This window comes from Ictalurus punctatus, chromosome 7, assembly GCF_001660625.3.
Source record: "Ictalurus punctatus breed USDA103 chromosome 7, Coco_2.0, whole genome shotgun sequence".
NCBI lineage: Eukaryota > Metazoa > Chordata > Actinopteri > Siluriformes > Ictaluridae > Ictalurus > Ictalurus punctatus.
Window position 1 is genome coordinate 26,764,208 of NC_030422.2, and position 18,902 is coordinate 26,783,109.

General features: G+C 36.9%; 2 protein-coding genes across 5 annotated transcripts; one reads left to right on the plus strand and one right to left on the minus strand.

The window, feature by feature from the left end:
- Nucleotides 1-448: 448 nt before the first annotated feature.
- LOC108267286 (uncharacterized) lies at nt 449-10,854 on the minus strand. Of its 2 annotated transcripts, XM_017471300.3 has the most exons (6): nt 10,702-10,851; nt 7,507-7,749; nt 6,706-7,029; nt 6,097-6,372; nt 3,952-4,070; nt 449-1,627 (listed from the first exon to the last, which is right to left on the minus strand). In XM_017471300.3, exons 2-6 carry the CDS (start codon nt 7,559-7,561, stop codon nt 1,616-1,618), a joined length of 786 nt encoding a protein of 261 aa, XP_017326789.1. In that variant the 5' UTR covers nt 7,562-7,749; nt 10,702-10,851; the 3' UTR covers nt 449-1,615. The 2 variants fall into 2 exon arrangements, with proteins under 2 accessions (XP_017326789.1, XP_053537498.1); XM_053681523.1 differs by lacking the exon at nt 3,952-4,070 and having other exon boundaries at nt 10,702-10,854.
- An 83-nt stretch (nt 10,855-10,937) lies between these two features.
- On the plus strand, nt 10,938-17,306 carry LOC108267287 (SLAM family member 8). 3 transcript variants are annotated; one of them, XM_053681520.1, is made up of 7 exons: nt 10,938-11,053; nt 11,886-11,904; nt 12,070-12,236; nt 13,621-13,941; nt 15,700-15,966; nt 16,113-16,214; nt 16,340-17,306. In XM_053681520.1, the coding sequence occupies exons 3-7, from the start codon at nt 12,173-12,175 to the stop codon at nt 16,381-16,383; spliced, it is 798 nt and encodes a 265-aa protein (XP_053537495.1). In that variant the 5' UTR covers nt 10,938-11,053; nt 11,886-11,904; nt 12,070-12,172; the 3' UTR covers nt 16,384-17,306. The 3 variants fall into 3 exon arrangements, with proteins under 3 accessions (XP_053537495.1, XP_053537497.1, XP_053537496.1); XM_053681522.1 differs by having other exon boundaries at nt 15,712-15,966; XM_053681521.1 differs by lacking the exon at nt 10,938-11,053 and having other exon boundaries at nt 11,899-11,987.
- Nucleotides 17,307-18,902: the final 1,596 nt, after the last annotated feature.

Genomic DNA, 18,902 nt, shown 5'->3' on the forward strand with positions numbered 1-18,902 from the left:
AGTCCATGGTTATTTCAGCAGAACAATGCCAGGTCTCATTCTGCACATGCTACAACAGCATGGCTTCATAGAAACATAGTGTGTGTGCTAGACTGGCCTGCTAGCTGTCCAGATCTGTCTCCTATGGTGCATGAAGAGGAGAATCAGACAATGGCTACCAAGGACTCTTTAGCAGCTGAAGTCTTGTATCAAGAAAGAATGGGCAAAAATTCCACTTACAAAACTGCAACAATTAATATCCTCAGTTCCCAAATGATTAAAATGTGTAATTGAAAAGAAGGGTGATGTAACACAGTGGTAAACATGCCACTTTTGAGTGTGTTGAAGGCATCAAATGATGAATTTGTTTATATTTACAAAATACAATTAAGTTGGTCAGTGAAAACACTGAATATATTTTCTTTGTACCTTTGTCAGTTAATTAAAGTTTCAAGAGACTTGACAAATCTCAGATTTTTGCTTTTATTACATTTTAGAAAATATCCCAACTTTTATGGAAATGGGGTTAATTTTAAAAAGAATAGAAAGAGATTGTGAGTTGTTATGATAGTACGTGCAATGGGCAATGATAAGTAGAAGAATGTCTGAGTTTTTGTCATTTAGGTCCTGTACAATGCACCACTTCATACAGAAAGCTACTTTTAACTCTGTAAATTGTTCTTGCCAGCATCTCTTATGCTCTATTTATAGTTCATATTTTAACACACATTCCAAACAAGACATATATTGGCTGTTGTTAAATACACTTTTAATAGTCAGCCACAATAATCATACCAGTACTACTGTAATAATGCATGCTAAATAAATCAAACAACTAGTGGAAACTTTGTGGTTATAAGGACGGCAGTTACAGGATAACACATGGAAGAAAATGGGTGATTATAGTTGTTAATGTATTAATTTTCACAGTCATTGCCCCTGTAGGCTATATTGAGTGCTCTGACTGTGGGATGTGTAAATGGAAAAAGAACAGGGTGAACTTTGTGTTCCTGGGTGAGAGAACAAAAGGTCTTTTGGTAAGCTTTACCATCCTGTTGGGTGAGCCATCTGGCCTTGGCCAATGGCTTAAATCAATGAGTTTGACAGAGGGTTTTGTGGCAAACTAAGTCAAGTTATTTTTCTCAGGATAGCTGAAATTAGGTGGACGGTAATTAACTTGGCTCCATAGTGTCAGTGAGTGAAGATTCATTGCTTCATGGTTCCTGTGACAAACTAAGTGAAGTTAGTTTGTAACATTTGGTCCAGAGATTTCTGTTGGGTTTTCTAGTTACCTGTTTGCTTACAATCTTACAAGCAACTAAACAAACACTTGTGTGGATAATTGGAAGAATCCTTCAGAAGTTGTGAGATCAAAGAGTTGTCCAGGGAAATCACAAGATACTGATGTGGGGATGCCATCCATGAAGAAGATGGTTCAGTATCTTGTGATTTCTCTGGGCAACTCTTTGTTCTCACAACTTCTGAAGGATGCGTCCAATTATCCACACAGGCCACTCAGGTGCTTGTGTGGATAATTAGACGAATCCTTCAGAGGTTGTGAGATAAAAAGGTTGTCCAGGTACATCACAAGATACTGATGTGGGGATGCCATCCATGAAGAAGATGGTTCAGGATCTTAGGGGTTGTTCTGTGAGCGAGAGAGACAGTTGATTGTAGAAAGTGCATTTGAGGATTTTAAAAACAGAGAAGTGATACCAGTCAGTAGTTGCTGATGTTTCAGGGATCCAGACTGAGTTTCTTCAGGATGAGTATAACCCTTGCTCTCTTGATTTTACACTGTAATATGTCACTTCCCTCCACAAATTATAGCTGCTTGGCAGTTTCTGATGAATAGTGTAAAATACCAGCACCCTGAATCTTTCTGTACTAACCAATACCTTTCCTTCATTTAAATCCTTGGTTACAGAATACCAGGAACAGGAAAGGAAAAAAGTAGTTAATTATTATTTATATATTTATTAAAATACATACAACTATAATCGAAAATATCTTAAATATTCTGAAATAAGTTACCAATAACCAAGTTTCCATCCACTTTTTGTGCATTTCTGTCAACAGCAAAGTAAAAGTGCATAAAAAAATATTTGCGATATTTGCTGTCTCCTGCCTGTTTCCATTCAATTGGCCTTTTACCAATAATATTATGTGCGTGATGACGTCATCTTAAAAAAAAAAAGTCGAATAAGTTTTGGTGTTTCGCAAAAGAAATCTGCTCTTGAGCCATACATAATTGTGCATATCACAAATTGTGTACCTTTTTCGTTAAAAAGTGACGTTTTCTCACGTCACTTGGCTCAGTGTACATGCATGCTCGCTCTCTCTCTCTCCTCTCTCACACACTTCAAAAGTGTGTATACTCAGGTCCTTACCATGGAGATTTTAACAAACCGTCATTACATGCCGTGGTGCGAGCTGCCAAACAAGTATATTTCTTACTGAAATACTTCATATTTGTTTGAATGCAAACAAACATTTTTTCCCCATATAGTTTACAATTGGACTTTTTCTAGCAGAAAGCAATACTCTATGTTATTTGTTATTTATCTTCATATTCATGTTGAAACATGTCAGTAATAAATATAACTAGATAATAAGAATTGAACTGTCATTTCTTCCACCATGAAAAAAATGGGCTGGTCTTGGGAATTAAACTACCGAGCTGAAAGTAGGTCCCACTCCGGCTCTGCCCATGGGGGAGGTAGTGTTGGAGAGCTGCACCAATTGTATAGTGTACAGCAGAGTACAGTGTAGTGGGGGAAACTTTCAGGGTTAGTAAAACGACTGTCCACTGATGTGTATATGCAGTGTGAAAGCTATTAAATAAATATTAATGTGGTGTTATATCAGGCTGCTGAATCTAGCGGAGGCCAATGAAATTGCATACCGTAATTCCTTGGCACATCTTGTGTCACAGGTTTGAAGTGCCCTGGATGACACACACATCCCTACTCTTTCCCCGACTAATGGATAAATTCTGTCATGTGACACATTTTCTTGCGCGAATGCTATTTTTCTCGACAAAAACTGTTTCCAAAATATTTTTTCCACAACATTTAAAGTATCGACATAGAGGTCGTGTGCTAAAGTTAAACAAAAAAGATTATGTCGACACTTATCTACATTCGACATTGTGTTGAAATCTTATCTATAATTTGCATTTCCATCAGCTATAATCAGTAAACATTTCAATGCGCTAAACTTTTTATCGCAAACAAAACCCCTGGATGGAAACATGGCTAATGAAACTATACATTTCTATTTCATACAGGCTACCGGTGTTAAGAAAGACAAACTTTTATTAAACCCTCATACAGTAAATAAGGTTGCAGTTTTAATTACTAGATATTAATATTGCGGTTAATACAGCCTAATTAGATAATGTTCGCTATGTCTTTGCATATTAGATGGACCTGTACTTTTAAAGAGTTATTTTTGCCGCATTATACAGCACCCTCTTGGAGGGTTTCTTTTTTGTGCCCTTTCCCTCTCTGCTACACCAGTCTGCTTCTTGTCCATTATTCTGTGCAGATTCTTTTTATTTTCATTTTGTCAGTGGTTGCTTGGCGATTAAGGCTCTGGGTTACTGATCGGAAGATCGGGGGTTCAAGCCCCAGCACTGCCAAGTTGCCACTGTTAGGCCCTTGAGCAAGGCCCTTAACTCTCTCTGCTCCAGGGCTGCTGCATCATGGCTGACCCTGCACTCTGAGCCAACATCCTAACATGCTGGGGTATGCAAAGAAAAGAATTCCCATGTGCTGTAATGTATATGTGACCAATAAAGACTCATCACCATTATCATTAGGCGAATGTTGACTAATAATTTCTAGGAACTGCAGGATTTGCTAGTCCTTTGGCTTCATTGCAGGCAAAAAGAAAAATAACCTCCTGATGGTCAATTTGGCCTTGCGTAACGCATCTCTATTTTAAACCACTTCAAAGCAAATCTCTCACCTTTGTATTTCTGGAATATGATTGCCCCCAACCATTCCAAAATTCCTCCAAACATTGCTGCAATGAATCCCACAGTGATTCTTTCATTACTTGAGTGTTGTTTCTTCTCGGTTCTGGCTCTAAAAAGTAACACATGTACAGTTTACATAAACCTAGGCTAAAAATATTTAAACAAAATTCTTCAGAACTCCAGATATTTCATGATACCATACATTTCCTGTGTTAAGTTAAGTCAATTAGGACTAAAAAAAAAAAAAACCTTTATTTCCATAAGAGGCCATTTCAAAATAAGAGACAGATTAATTTCAGATTTTATTTTCTCTATCAGATTTTCAGTGGGTCAGAAGTTTACATACACTTTGTTAGTCTCTTGAGATAGCTTTCCACAAGTTTGTCTCTACTTAGTTTGAATTTTTGCACATTCCTGCTGACAGAACTACTGTAACTCTATCAGTTTTGTTGGCCTCCTCACTTGGACAAGCATTTTCACTTCAGTCAAGAAATTTTGGAATTCACATCAGGGCTCTAATACTATCACTCATTTATTTACAACTTTGAAGATATGCTTAGGATCATTGTCCTGCTGGAAGACCCAGTTGCAACCAAGGTTTAATTTTCTGGCTGATGTCTTGAGGTTTTGATTCAGTATTTCTATATAAACCTCGTTCCTCATGATGCCATCAATTTTCTGAAGAGGACCAGTTCTTTTCCCAGCAGAACACCCCAATAGCATGATGCTGCCACTCCCATGTTTCACAAAAAACAACACATTTCTGTCATGTCAAAGCCAGAGGTCACACTACAATCACCAAAACTCTTCGCAATCCATAAAGGTGGTTAGCACAAACCATAACTCCCAACCTACAGAAATGGCTGCTGCTGACTACAACATCAGACACTCAGGAACTATCATGTTCTCAGTCACACAACTGGATGTAATCATAAACACTCCTATATAAACTCATACAAACCTATAGTTCTTTGCAAAGTATCCGCTTAGTGTATTTTTGCCTGACATTACTAAACATTTTATCCTGTGTGTTTTTGATATCCTGGTTATTGATCTGGTTTCTGGTTTTTGATTCTTGTACCTTACCTGTTTTGTGACTATGACTTTGCCCTATGTTTTGTATTTGCCTCTCATCTCTGCCTACAAACATGGCTGCCATGGACTACACTCCCCAGAACACTCACACTCTACCCTGCTCTCAATCACCTAGCTTTTGATTGAACATTCCTATATTCAATCAGCCACATTCACACAGGATTCTTGAAAATAGACTTTCAGTGTCAAACAATTTGTGACGTATTCTCTCAGTTTGTCTTTGTGCTAGTGACTATACCAAACCTTTGATTAGCGTTTATCTGATTTTGACCCTGTTTGTTTTCTGTTTAAGTTCTTGCCTTGCCTTCTTTAACCTGTTTCACTATAACCTTGCACGTTTTTTGACCTTGAAAAGTAGTTATTGCCTGTCACAATAACTACTTTTGTTGGATGACATGTTGTGCCCAGAAATAATTGCAGTAAAAATTTTATTGTCACTTAAAGACCATTTTAGTGGCAGCTTGGTAGTGCTGAGATTTGAACTCACAACCTTCAGAGTTTAAGTCCAACATCTTAACCATCAAGCTACAACTACCCAATTCATGCATGTAACACTCATCTAAACACAATGAGTGATATTGTGGTAAACAAAAATGATCATGTCCTGTCAATATATTGTACGATAAGTCGATAAGCTAATATTGTGACAGGCCACCGTGAACCTGATCGTCAATTTGGATTTATGAAACTTGATTAAAACTCTTTTAACTGTATCCGTCTTCGCCTCATTTACATTTACATTACATTTACATTTATTCATTTAGAAGACGCTTTTATCCAAATTGATTTACAAATGAGTTTTACATAACAATAGTGAACAATCAGTCCAAGAATGATAAAATAAAGATTTTAGTTGTTGTTGTTTTACACAGAATATTTGATATTATATAAATAAATCATATATTAACAAACAACAACACAATAGTAAAAACAGACCATTTATCCTACTCAGTTATCAATTATTTTTAGTTATTCATAGTAGTATGAATGAATTATCGCTAAATGTGTTTGTAAACCTTTGATAAACATGGTAAACATACCTGTACATGTCACACTCTTGTTGGATGATTCTTGGCGATGGTCATCAGCAGCAGTACAGGAGAAGGTAACTACCCGGTTGGGTGTGAAAGATGTCCACAGCACTGATTCACCAGAGTCTCCCTGATCACCGCTCCAGAAGGGTTCACTGAAGCCATGCTCAGGTTCCCAAGATAGAGAAACTTTACTGTTCACTGATAAACAGCCAAGAGAGATCACACAATACCCTGAATCCAGGGAACTGTGCAGCAGACGTATGCTTGGTTTACCAAGTCGTTCTGAAATTACACACAAAAAATGCTATTTGTAATTAAATCTATAAAAAAAACTAATATTAAATCTTTTTGTTACTGAGAAAAATAGAATTATAGGTTTCCAAAACCAAAAATCTATCAATTTAACATTGACATTCTACATGAAATATCTGTTATTACTATTATTGTTATTATTATTATTATTGTTATTGTTATTATTATTATTATTATTATTATTATTATTATTATTATTATTATTATTATTATTATTATTATTATTATTATTATTATTATTCTGGATTAATTTCCCATCACTTCAAATGATGCATTTATTGTACATAGCAATGAATTACTCACCCTGAACAGAAAGCTGAACAAAGCTGGCCTTTCTTTGAGTGGTTATTCCACCTACCAGCTCCACTCTGTATTTTAAAGCATCACTGGATGATACATTTTTAATTGTTAAATGGCCTGAAGACGTATTCAGCTCAAGGCGTCCACGGAATAAGGGAAAACGGTCAAGACTCACTTTTTTGCTCTGAAAGACTGCAATAAATGTGAAGTTTTCATAGATAGACCAACGAATTGCACTAAGAGACCATGAGGGATAAGCATCTGATGGCAAGACAACAGACTCCCCGATGTAACCCGTAACATTCCTCACGTCCTCACCTCCAATTCCTGGAAGGAAAAAAACCTCAACAACTGATCCAATTACGTTACCCTGACCAATTACAAACTATAAAACAATGACTTATTCAAGTGTACAGAGTGCTCCCGAATTATTGCCACCCCTCATAAAAATAAGCAACAGTTACTGTATTAAAAAAATCATAAAAGGCAAAGTTTACTGACAGCTGAAAGCACGAGATGAGGCAAAAAAGCATTTCACTGAAGCAGAAGTTATTTTCATTCAGTAAATTTCATTCATTCAATAAGTTCTTTATTCTAATATTTTGAGATACTGGATTTATGATTTCCATGAGCTATACGCCATAATCATCAAGATTAAACCTAAAAACAAAAAAGGCTTGAAATACTTCACTTCATGTGTAATGAAACTAGAATATGTGAAAGTTAAATTTTTTAAATTAAACTACTGTTAGTAGCTACATAAAGATTAATTTAAAAGAATATTATTTATAAAGTTGCACCTACCTTGATGGAAAAACACCATCAAACACATTACTCGAATGGACACACTCTCAAACATCGTTTTTCAGTAGGATGAAGAGTAAAGTTTCAAAATGCAACCGGTCACAATGCTCCAGTTTAGGATCCTCAGATCAACTGGAAACCGCCCTCGGCTTACACGAAGTGAATGTGACGTGATCAGAAATACCACACACGAACGAGATGTGACAGAGCCCCAAAATGAGTATAATACTTGAAGCATAAAGGCTGCAAGACATAAAAGACAATATGTAATGTAAAAAGCACAACACTGGCAAGTCTGCTTGCAGGACAAAGACCATGTTCATTAGCATGATGTGAATAGGCATTATGTATGCACTTTTTTTTCATTAATAGTTTGCTCCTGTAGCCTGACCTAAACACTGATTTATGGAGCTTTAAAATAAAACTGCATTTCCACCAAAAAATTTACATCTTTCTGTAAAAAAAAAAAACTAAACAAAAAAACATTAAAAACAGCAATACACTTTTATTTATAAAGTCTGATCGAAAAACAGGGTCAAGGTCACAGCAAGGTCAAATGTCTAAAAACGTTCTTTTATAGGTGTGTTTGACTTCACGTTGCTGCGCAGACCAATCGGCATCCGACTTGAAGCAGTGCATGCCAGTTATAAACTTTGTCCGACTTGAGATTGCGCCAATGCCACATCACTGTGATGACGTTTGGCATTAAAGTACAGCGATAGCATTACAAGAACAACCAGCTCCCTCAAATGACATGCCTTTCATGTTTATTCTGAAACCTTCAGTTCTGCTAAGGCTCACAAATCCATATTTTTATAACAGTAAAAACCCTTTCCATGTAATCTTAATTTTATATTGTGGCATGTTTATCAAAATACAACTGATAAGTAATATAGACCCCGCTTTATTCATTTTTAAATAATACAGGCTTATGTTGAACTCTCTTCTTGTACATACAGGCACTGTATTAACTTAATCTATTCAGTGAAAAGTGTTTCTGGTTGCTATAAGTAAAATTCAGATGTCTGTTTATCTGGGAAATATTACATCTAATCCACTTCGTCTGCGATAAAAAAAAGAAGAAGCAAACACTGTGCGAGCATCACTATGGAAAGCAGAAGTGTCTGACTACACGGCTCCATTTTCAACTCCTCCCCCGACTGCATGTGGCAACTCTACCAAGTATACCTGGCTGCAGCCTGCAGAACAGGAGTTGCACTATTGGCAGGGCTACATGTGTCATGCCACCCATAACTGGTCTCATTGGTTAGTGGCAATGTAATGATGTCGACGCCTTGGTAATATCACACGAAATGCAGTTGGTAACAATGCTTACGACTCATATGTATTATTGTTGTGTTTAATATTATTGTTTCTTAATAAGCTACAACACACATTTAATACATAGTCAATTCGTTTATTATTTTTGAAAAAATGTTTTATTCATAAGGACATTTCCAAGCAAGAATCCATTTACTGCTTTACTTGGCTGATTTCGACTTATATGTCACATGGGCTGTATATCTGGGAATGTCAACAAATATTCTTGGTGTACAAATTCTTACAGTTGTTTATCTCTGGCTGTTTTTTATTATTATTATTAATTATTTATATATTTGCTTTAGGAGAAAATGCACAATGAGATAGTTCATATTTAAATAAAAGTTGATTATTCTCAGCAAGAGTGGCAAGTCCTAAGACAGAGAAATTGTGAATTAACTTGATAGAGAAAGGGTAAATGGTAACAATGAATCTGTATCACTGTATCTGTATATATACATATACATATGCCTACATACATACATATATATATATATATATATATATATATATATATATATATATATATATATATATATATATATATATATCATCGCAGAATCAATCGCAAGCACATGCCCCTGAACTTTTTCAACTCATGTCTGTGTGAAATAAACAGTTATGGAAATGTAGAAATGAAACTTAAAGCGCCAATCTCCTCTTGAAGATCCGGGAAAAAAAGTCTGTTGGTGCCTCAGTGACTACTTCACTCAGAGAAGCTGTCAATCACAGCTGTCAATCATGACATCACACCCCCAGTTTTTATAGCATCAAATAAATAACTAAAATCAAACTTATTTTTTTTAAAAAAACGAACACTTCAACTTACATCAACGTGATAAAATCTAGTCCTACCTAAAATGACAGAAACCCTCTTTGGAAAGAAATTATTTGAAGTGTAATTTGATTGTTTAGTTTGTCTCACGTCCCGTTAGATTACATGGAGGGTGGGGTTTATGACCTATACTGCATCCAGCCACCTGGGGGCGATTTGGCTTCACTTTTCAGGACTTGTGCAGCACACAGCCGCTGCTGAAGTCGAACACACCTACTAACTTCCCTGTTTGTCAGACAGAGATGCAGGAATGTGCTGCGTGACCTGAACCACTGCCCAATTTCCCTCTCAGGCTGAGGTACCCCTCTGGCATGCAGAACAGCGCTGTGTGAATGGACAGGAAAGGAGAGGATTTCCCATGCCTGATAAAATCATTCTGTAATCACTCCATTAAAGATCCGCTCTGTGGTCTCCAACCCCCCTCTCTCGACTAGAGAGATTTAGTTTTGCATTACAATCCACATTACTGTCAGTGCTTGATCTGCTCAAGTAGTAATTTGGTAGTTTGTTTTTGTATTGCCGGTGTTTTGTTTTTGCTCCCGGTTTTATAATAGTGCTTACAGTTGTACGAAATAGCAGCATTCTTGGAAGTCTAATCCAACTAATGGAGCTGATCTGATCTAATATAAATAACACCAAATTCGCTGTTCTTGGTGGAGTTTGTAGACAATGCCTTCACACGTAAAAGGAGAGAGAGAGAGAGAGAGAGAGAGAGAGAGAGAGAGAGAGACATGCTAGGGCGTTAGCTGTATTATTATTATTATTGGGCTGAGCCCAGATTCTTCTCCATCTAAAAAACGTTTAAACTGTACTTCTAAACACACTGTTTCCATGCAGTTTTTTGTATTGCATGTAAGGATTGGATGATTAATAAATGTGAAAATCTGACAAAATATTGGCGTTATCACTCTTTGTAGGAACAACTAATCTATTGTTGTATTGTTTATCTGCTAAAGTGCCATGCAAAGTACATTATCTTTCCTTATGCTCTGCTCATATCATGTTCAGGTAAACCGGAACTCATATAGACATCTACACACCTTGTTTTCCTGCTCAGCTTCAGAGGATGTTAGTGTTTCAGTATCAGCCCAGTTGGTTAAAATAAATATCTGCGTTTATCCGTTTTCCCCCTCACTCTGACTGTGAGCTGGCGTTTGGCAGAACTGACAGTGAAACATGAGAACTTCCACATGATTTCCTGTAAACCCCATCTGCTTGGTCTCGCCTCCATTCGCTGAAGATACAAAATTACAACACTGCCATCTTCTTTTACTGAGGTTCAGTTACACAGTGACAAACTGCTCCAAGTGGAGAATTATTCGTGGATAAAGAAGGGCTTACACCCCTGAAGAGAGGCTGCTAAAGGCAGAGCAACATTACAGAGCTGGAATCAAAGCTCCAGCAGATAAATAATTATTATCGAATATTTAACAAACAGTTTGTCACACTGTAACTCCTGTAAAGTATATCCATCTATCCATCTTCTATACCGCTTTATCCGTTTCAGGGTCACGGGGGACCTGGAGACTATCCCAGGGAGCATCGGGCGAGGTGGGGTACACCCTGGACAGGGTGCCAATACATCGCAGGGCACAATCACATACACACTCACACACCTTTGGGTTACTGATCAGAATGTCGGAAGTTCAAGCTCCAGCACTGCCAAGCTGCCACTATTGGGCCCTTGAGTACAGCTCTTAACCCTCTCTGCTCCAGGGACGCTGTATCATGACTGACCCTGCACTCTGACCCCAACTTCCTAACATGCTGTGTATGCAAAGAAAATAATTCCACTGTGCTTTAATGTATATGTGACTAATAAAGACTTATTAAACTATTATGACCATATTAATAATAGTATACAGAATAAAAACAAACTAATAACCTTCTATAAATATTCTAAATGAGCTGGGTCTCAGGATAATATGGATATATGCTGTATAACAGTAAATGAAATTTCTAGTACTTCCATTCTAGATGAGGCAGAGGCAGGCTCAGAGAGTGAAGGAGAACCCTCTGAGCATCAGGAGTCCAATTAGACAGGTACAGGTGAAAGGGTTTACTGGCTGACTGTAAAGGGACATGCTATAAGAGAGTAATAAGAAAAAAAGATAGACATGGAATTCTTTAAACGGAAGAGGCGTTACAGGCGTTATGAATGTAATTTGTAATCCAGGTGAATCTGATGACTTTTAAGGGGGTAGAATACTTTTGCAAGGCACAGAGTAAACAAGTAACTTTTGGTACAGTGCACGTTTATCTATTTTAATAGCTGTGCATGTTTTAGCAGAACCACAGTGGGTATCAGTGACGCAGTTCTTCAGAAGTGAGAAAGCTCTAAACCACATTCAGAGAATACTCTATACACGAGAAGGAATTTGTATTGATGCACTTTTTTGCCTTTACAGCCGCCCACAGCAAACATTTATAGATTAAGGCACAGACCTCAGACACACAGTGAGTCAGGAAGTGTTTTTGGTGTCTCAGCCTTCATCTACTGTTGATACAACAATGCAAGACTGTCATGGATACCATGTTTCCATCTCTGGAGCTCTGATGTTGGTGATTCTTCAAGGTCTGTATTGAGATAAATATGGTAGATTCTTAGTCGCCATTATCAATTAAGCTTTCTTTTTAAGAATTTGCAGTAAATGAGCTTCATTACTGGTAACTTCATAAATAAGGGTCAAATGATTTTACATAACATATTTGGACGTTTTTTTTCTAAATTGCACAAGATACACAGCTTGAGTAACTGCTTAAAGACACCACTGTTGTTTAAAATATTTCTTGTGTAACTGTCAGCTCTAAACTTTTTTATCTGGAAAAAGACCTGTGAATGGCTGAGGAATGTCTCATCGTTCATCACTGTGTGCTTCCCTGAATGCGTGCATATTGACATAAAGTCTGATTTTCACACTGACAAAACACAGAGATTATGTCTGTAGTTGATGTTTATGTGTACTTACCATATATCTTTATGTGAATGTGTTGATGCAAATGAGAAAGAGGAAAGATACTGAATACTTGAGATGAAGTGTGAATTTGTAACCAATGAGCAGTCAGGTCCTCACTGTTTTTAACGGAAGCTAGAGAAACAGATGGCAAACATTTTGGACAACCCTAAACACACTCAAACTTAAAGTGTGGGGGAGTCCGTTACAGACCCACCCTGGTGTGGCATTCATCAAATGTGGCTGTTCAACTTATTAACAAGTGCAAATTATTTTAAAATAGGAATAAGAACATATACCTGATGAAAAACCAAATACATGTGGATAATCAGTGTGTGAGGAGTCGTTTGTGGGCATGCTACTGTATGGAAGGAAGGGGAAATATTCGCTGCCACTCTAAATTATCTACCTTGTATGCAGCATGACCACTCATAATTGTCAGTTCTTACTTAGAAATAAAATATTGGCACAAAGTACCCAATTAATAGATTTCAGAAAGGAATAATTGCATATTTTCCTTCGCTACAACATGCAACCTACTGTTGATGTGGTGCTCATTAAATGGAGCTCAAAACACAGTGGCGTACTGATAAAGCGTACACACATACCAGCCAATCATAATTCAAACTACACAAAGGCAGCAAAACCATGTCTCGAAATGTGGAATTAACACCAAGACTGTTACAGGAAGCATAACTATAAAGAAGACATTTTCTTGAGAAAGTGGAAAAGCCCAGTAAAACACTGTGCATTTATTATAACATGGTTACTTACACTTGGAAATGAGTAAGACTCATCCAACAGGTTAAGGCAAATTTAAAAGATACAAAGGTTAAGGTAATTGGTTGGTGTTGTAGTAGTCATTGTTATTGTAGTTGTTTGGATGGCAGTTTCAGTTTGGTGTCTGCTAGTAGAATACGGACAAATTGTTTTTGTTTAACACAAGCAGACAGAAAGCTTTCTGACATACTAATTGCTGATGTGTTATGTTTTCCCCTGCTGCAGGTGTGCTTGTTGTTTTAGCTGATACAAACACAGTGAAGGTGTACAGAGCTACTGGAAGCTCCCTGGATCTAACAGTGAACTATTCAAAACAATCAGTGTCATCAGTTAGGTGGAAGTTCAATGAGAAACAGTTTGCTGGGTATTCTCAGAGCCAGTACTCACACCAGAATTCCCAGTTCACTGGACGGTTAAAGGAGGATAATGATAAAGTTGGAATAACTATACAAGATCTTCAACCCCAAGACTCTGGGACATTCTCAGTAGTTGTAGATGGAACTGAAAGACAGTATCCAACACAGATGTTTACAGTTTATATTCAAAGTAAGTATGACTTTTTTATACAAAATTCATTATAAATTTAAACATTAATTGCATACGTACATATATTCAATTTTAACCCCTGACTCTCTCTTATATAACAGTGTTTAGTCAGACCTTAACCCTTAAATGGGTAATGTATCCTGGGAGATATAAACATTTGTTTGGAGGTGCAATGATTGGGTGGGTTTAATTTCGGTGGAAAACACTGAAGAGTGGGCTGGCTCAAGGTCATGAGGTCTCAGGTTCTTTGAGTCTTGTACCATACAAACATTTAGGTTCCCTGGTGTTCTAGTGGCTAGCATGTGGCGCTCTCACTGCCGCACCCTGGGTTTGATTCGGGGAACCAATGCCGGCCACTGGAGTGTTGTACGAGCCAGTGCACTCTCAGTGCCAGTCCCAAGCCTGGAAAATTCAGGAAGGGCATCCTGTATAAAACATACGGGTGATCTGCTGTGTGACCCTAACAGGAGCGGCCGAAAGAGGGGGAAAGCAAACTCAAAAACTGGCATTTAATTAATTTCATTACAAATATCAATGTTGTCTGACGTTTGACAAAGTGATTTGATCACGACATTGGACCTCATTTGTCAAGCTGGATACAAACAGATTTATATTGAAAATTGTTCAAAGGAGCATTTACACATAAAATTTGGTATTAATTAAAATGCTGTAAATTTAAAAAATGTTCATGTCCTACTCATGCTCCTGAGTGTGTGTTAATTCACGAGTTAAAAACCTAACTAATGTAAACCTCGGCTTCAAAAGCTTCAAATCAGCTTCAAATCATATAATTTCAATAAATTACTGCACTTTTATTAAACATATTACACTGTCACATTTTAAATAGCTTATGTATTTCAAATTGCACTCCCAAGTTTAATGAATATTTTATAAACATAGTTGTTTTTTATATTAATCACTATAAAGCAAAGTGAGATAAATCCACAAATAAAGACAAATAATCCTGGTCATTCAATTAAGAGGAAACACTGCCATATAAAAGGAAGGGAGACGTTATAGCTCATAGCATAACTGGCTTCTGTTTGCCATAATGATTCAGTGAGACATCTGCCCATATATGTCATGTTAAACCATTCACCTGAATTTACCTTTTCTGTAATTTGGCTCCAGATTTTGGCTGTTCAGGTACTGTTACTCTGTTCATAAATATATATTTTTATTGGCAAATATATGACTCAAAATGACTTCCACTTCTACCTCTGAGAAAGTTTTTCTTGTTGTTTTCTCATCATAGAAGCTCAGTGAGCTTTGCCTTTTAGTGAGTTTTGTGAGCATCACCAAATGCAAAATCAGCTATGCCGTGTATGCACCTGGGAATTTATGAGTGATTGCATTCATCAACATACAGTATGAGTGCGAGTATGAAGAAAATCAGTGTTTTCTGAAGCTTTTGTAAATCCGGTGGAAATGTTTAGTTCAGTTTGGCTTATGCATTTACACCCAACTTCACTAAAAGACTGATAGAGGCCCAATGTTTAAAAAATGTTTTAAAGCAGTTTCTACACTTTTAATAAGCAATGCCAAAAAGCATTCATCTCATTAAAATATATACCCCAAATGGGCAATGTATCATGGAAGATACAAACTGTAAAATGAAAAATAGTTTTTTCTGAGCCTTGTAAACTAGTAAAATAATAAACACATTGTGAGTGTGTGGTTAGAGTTACTTATTTGTTTTTGTGCATTTGTGTGTGTACATGTATGTTTGTATGTACATATGTATATATGTATGAATAGTTCCCATAACAGCTATGCAGATTGAGAAGAATCAGATGTGGAGATTGTCCACAAACAGCTGTGATGTTGATGTGAAGTGTGTAGCGCTCGGAGCTGAGAGTGTCTCCTACCTGTGGAGCGGCTATAAGACTGTGAGTGGAGCTCAGCTGCAGTTCAGTATCTCACCAGCAGAAGGAGCTGTTACACTGAACTGCACTGCAGTTAACAACGTCAGCTCCAGTTCTGCTACAGAGACACTGAACTGTAGCACTGAACATCCCAGAACAGGTATAATTACCCTTTTCCTTCTGGTGAGTGAACATCATAGTCTCAAACTACATTTAACCAAACAAGTTTCACAAATGTGTGTGTGTGTGTGTGTGTGTGTGTGTGTGTGTGTGTGTGTGTGTGTGTGTGTACTGTGTCACATGTAGAAGCTCCATTGTCAGTGCTTAAACTGATCAGTAGTCTAGTGGCGGCCTCTCCGTATCTGTTGGTGACCATCATCCTGTGTGTAAAATGTTACAGAGCTCGGGGTAAATAAAAGTAGTAGTAATAAAATAATAATACTAATAAATAGTTGGTGTCCAAGATAAAACCTTAGCTGTATTCTTGTTATTTCTTAGCAATTTATTTATTGATTTATTTTTTTATTTTACAGGTCATCATAACAGGCAGTATGCTGTAACTGTAATTGAGGAATAAACACTTGGCTCTCTGTGGTTCCCATGTCACAGATTTACAGTTTATTGAAGCTGAAACAAAATTACTCTGTTTAAAATATCTTGCATAGTTTTATTTTTAAATGTTTTTTTTTATTTACACTCAGATCTCAGGGGCACAGAATGTACAGCATTACTGTTCTTATGTTTGCAGTTTTCTGGATTGAATGTTGGAGCTTCTCTTCCAGGTTAGGGGTCACAACACTGTGTGCCCTTATGACTGCTTGGAAAACTCAATTTTCACTCATCTTCAACCTTTCAGTTCCTCTTCCAACCCCTTGTATTTCACCAGATTCTTGTATTTCTTCATTTGTATGTTGCTATCATTTGATTGCCAAATCTATTACAACTGCAGTATTCTGGTCCTTTTCTATTCTCACCATCTGTTTGTTTATCTGGCTGTATCTGGAGGACACACTGGATTTTTGTTTTCTTTTGTTTTCTTCTGCTCCCTGTGATTCCTCTCATCAAGAGATAGTACTGTCCAAACCATATTCATGTTTATCTGTCCCTGTACACAATCCCCACTATGTTTACTGCAGTTAAAATCATAATGTGTTGTAATAGACTAAATGTAATCTGGTTTGTGTAATCTGATCAAGGACTTGTGAACAGAGGAGTATTTTAATGTCAGAGTATCTTTATATTTATATAATATGCTTCATTACATTTTTTGGATATCACTCTGACTGAGAGAACATTTTATTTTAGAAAAAGAGAAAGCAGGAGGGAGAGGGGAAGCATTTGTACTTTTAAAGTAAAATGTTTATTCTCTAACTATTCTCTGGATTTGGCCTTGATATCTGTTTCTGGACTGTTGTGAATGACCTCTGGACAGTTTCTGACTCTAATTTTGTATACTGGACTCTTGTATTTATTAATAAAGCTCCAGGACATGGATCCTCACACATTTCCTGAGTCTTACGAATCATTACATTTAGCAGATACCAGTTTGCATTAAAAGATTAATTTTGTTTATGTTTATAAATATGTAAGGAAAGCAGTATTTGCTGGTTAGTATTTCTGAAATGAATCAGCTTATGAAATAATTAAACATCTACTGAAATGTATTTGTTCTGGAATACACAATCTCTATGTACTTAAAATGAATCGTGCCAGCTGTAATTCAAATCACAGGTTTATATTAAAGTACTTATTATAGTACATTATTGGTTTTATATATAATAACCACTTACACAGAGACTTGAAAGCCACACACACCATGCAAACTAATTTTAAAAAATGTGTGCAATTGTTGATGTGGTGATGTTTTCTGTAAGGGGATGTATATTTAGTAATTTTTGAATCCTCTTTTTTTTTCAGTTTTAGTATTGAGATATGCAATGTAGTGTCTGATCCTGAACAGCTACACTGCACACAGTAGAGGACCACACGTGGGCCCTTAACACAATCTCCTTACCCCAAAACTGCCCAACTGTGTCTCCATGTTCTCCTTCTACCAGATCTGCTGATAAATAATATTTTAGCTTTGAAATTTTACTTTAAGAGCATAATGGTTTGCAATAAAAAAAATGCTTGCCAGTGGATTCTGTGTACAGTAAATGTCATTTGTAATCCAGACGAATCTAATGACTTTTAAAGGGGTAGAATACTTTTGCAAGGCACAGTAAGTTTTTTGGGGGGGTCAGTACATGTTTATAGTAAGTAAGTAAGTAAAATTTATTTGTCTAGCACGTTTCACACAGCAACGCTGACCAAAGTGCTGTGAAGCGATGCTAAAATTTGGGTGACACGATCAAACTTCTTTGCCCTCGTCAACAGCCTTGCAGCTGCATTCTGAACCATCTGAAGATGAGCCAGGGATGACTGAAGAAGACCCAAGTATAATGAATTACAGTAATCTAAGCCAGAAGTAATAAAAACATGAATAACCTTCTCCAAATCCTGGAAAGACAAAAATGTTTTGAGTTTTGAAATAATCCGTAGTTGATAAAAACTAGTCTTAACGACCAAATTTATCTGCTTGGTTAAGCATAATTCTGAGTCCAGAATGAAGCCAAGGTTCCGAACCTGGGAAGAAATTGAGGGAAAGTGTTTATGGAGCTCGTTAATGAGACCATCTCTCAATCTCAGGGGGCCAAAAACAATTATTTCAGTTTTGTCTTCATTAAGTCGGAGGAAATTATTTGTCAACCATTTTTTAATGTCATCCAGACAGTCCAACAATGGCTGAATGGAGTCACCAGCTTTCAAAGGAATGTACAACTGGGTATCATCAGCATATAAATAGAAAGAGACATTGTGAGCCCTAATAATATTCCCCAATGGCTGCATATATAAATTAAAAAGAAGTGGGCCCAAAATGGAACCTTGAGGAACACCACTAATAATAGGACTAGAAGAAGAGCAGAAATTACCCAACGGGTTAGGTGGCCTATAGATCAAGGCACAGAATAGCGTGGAAGAGGTCGACTCTAACACAACACACTGCACCTCAAATGACGAGTAACTCCCAACAGAAACTCTCTGAATGTTCAGTGA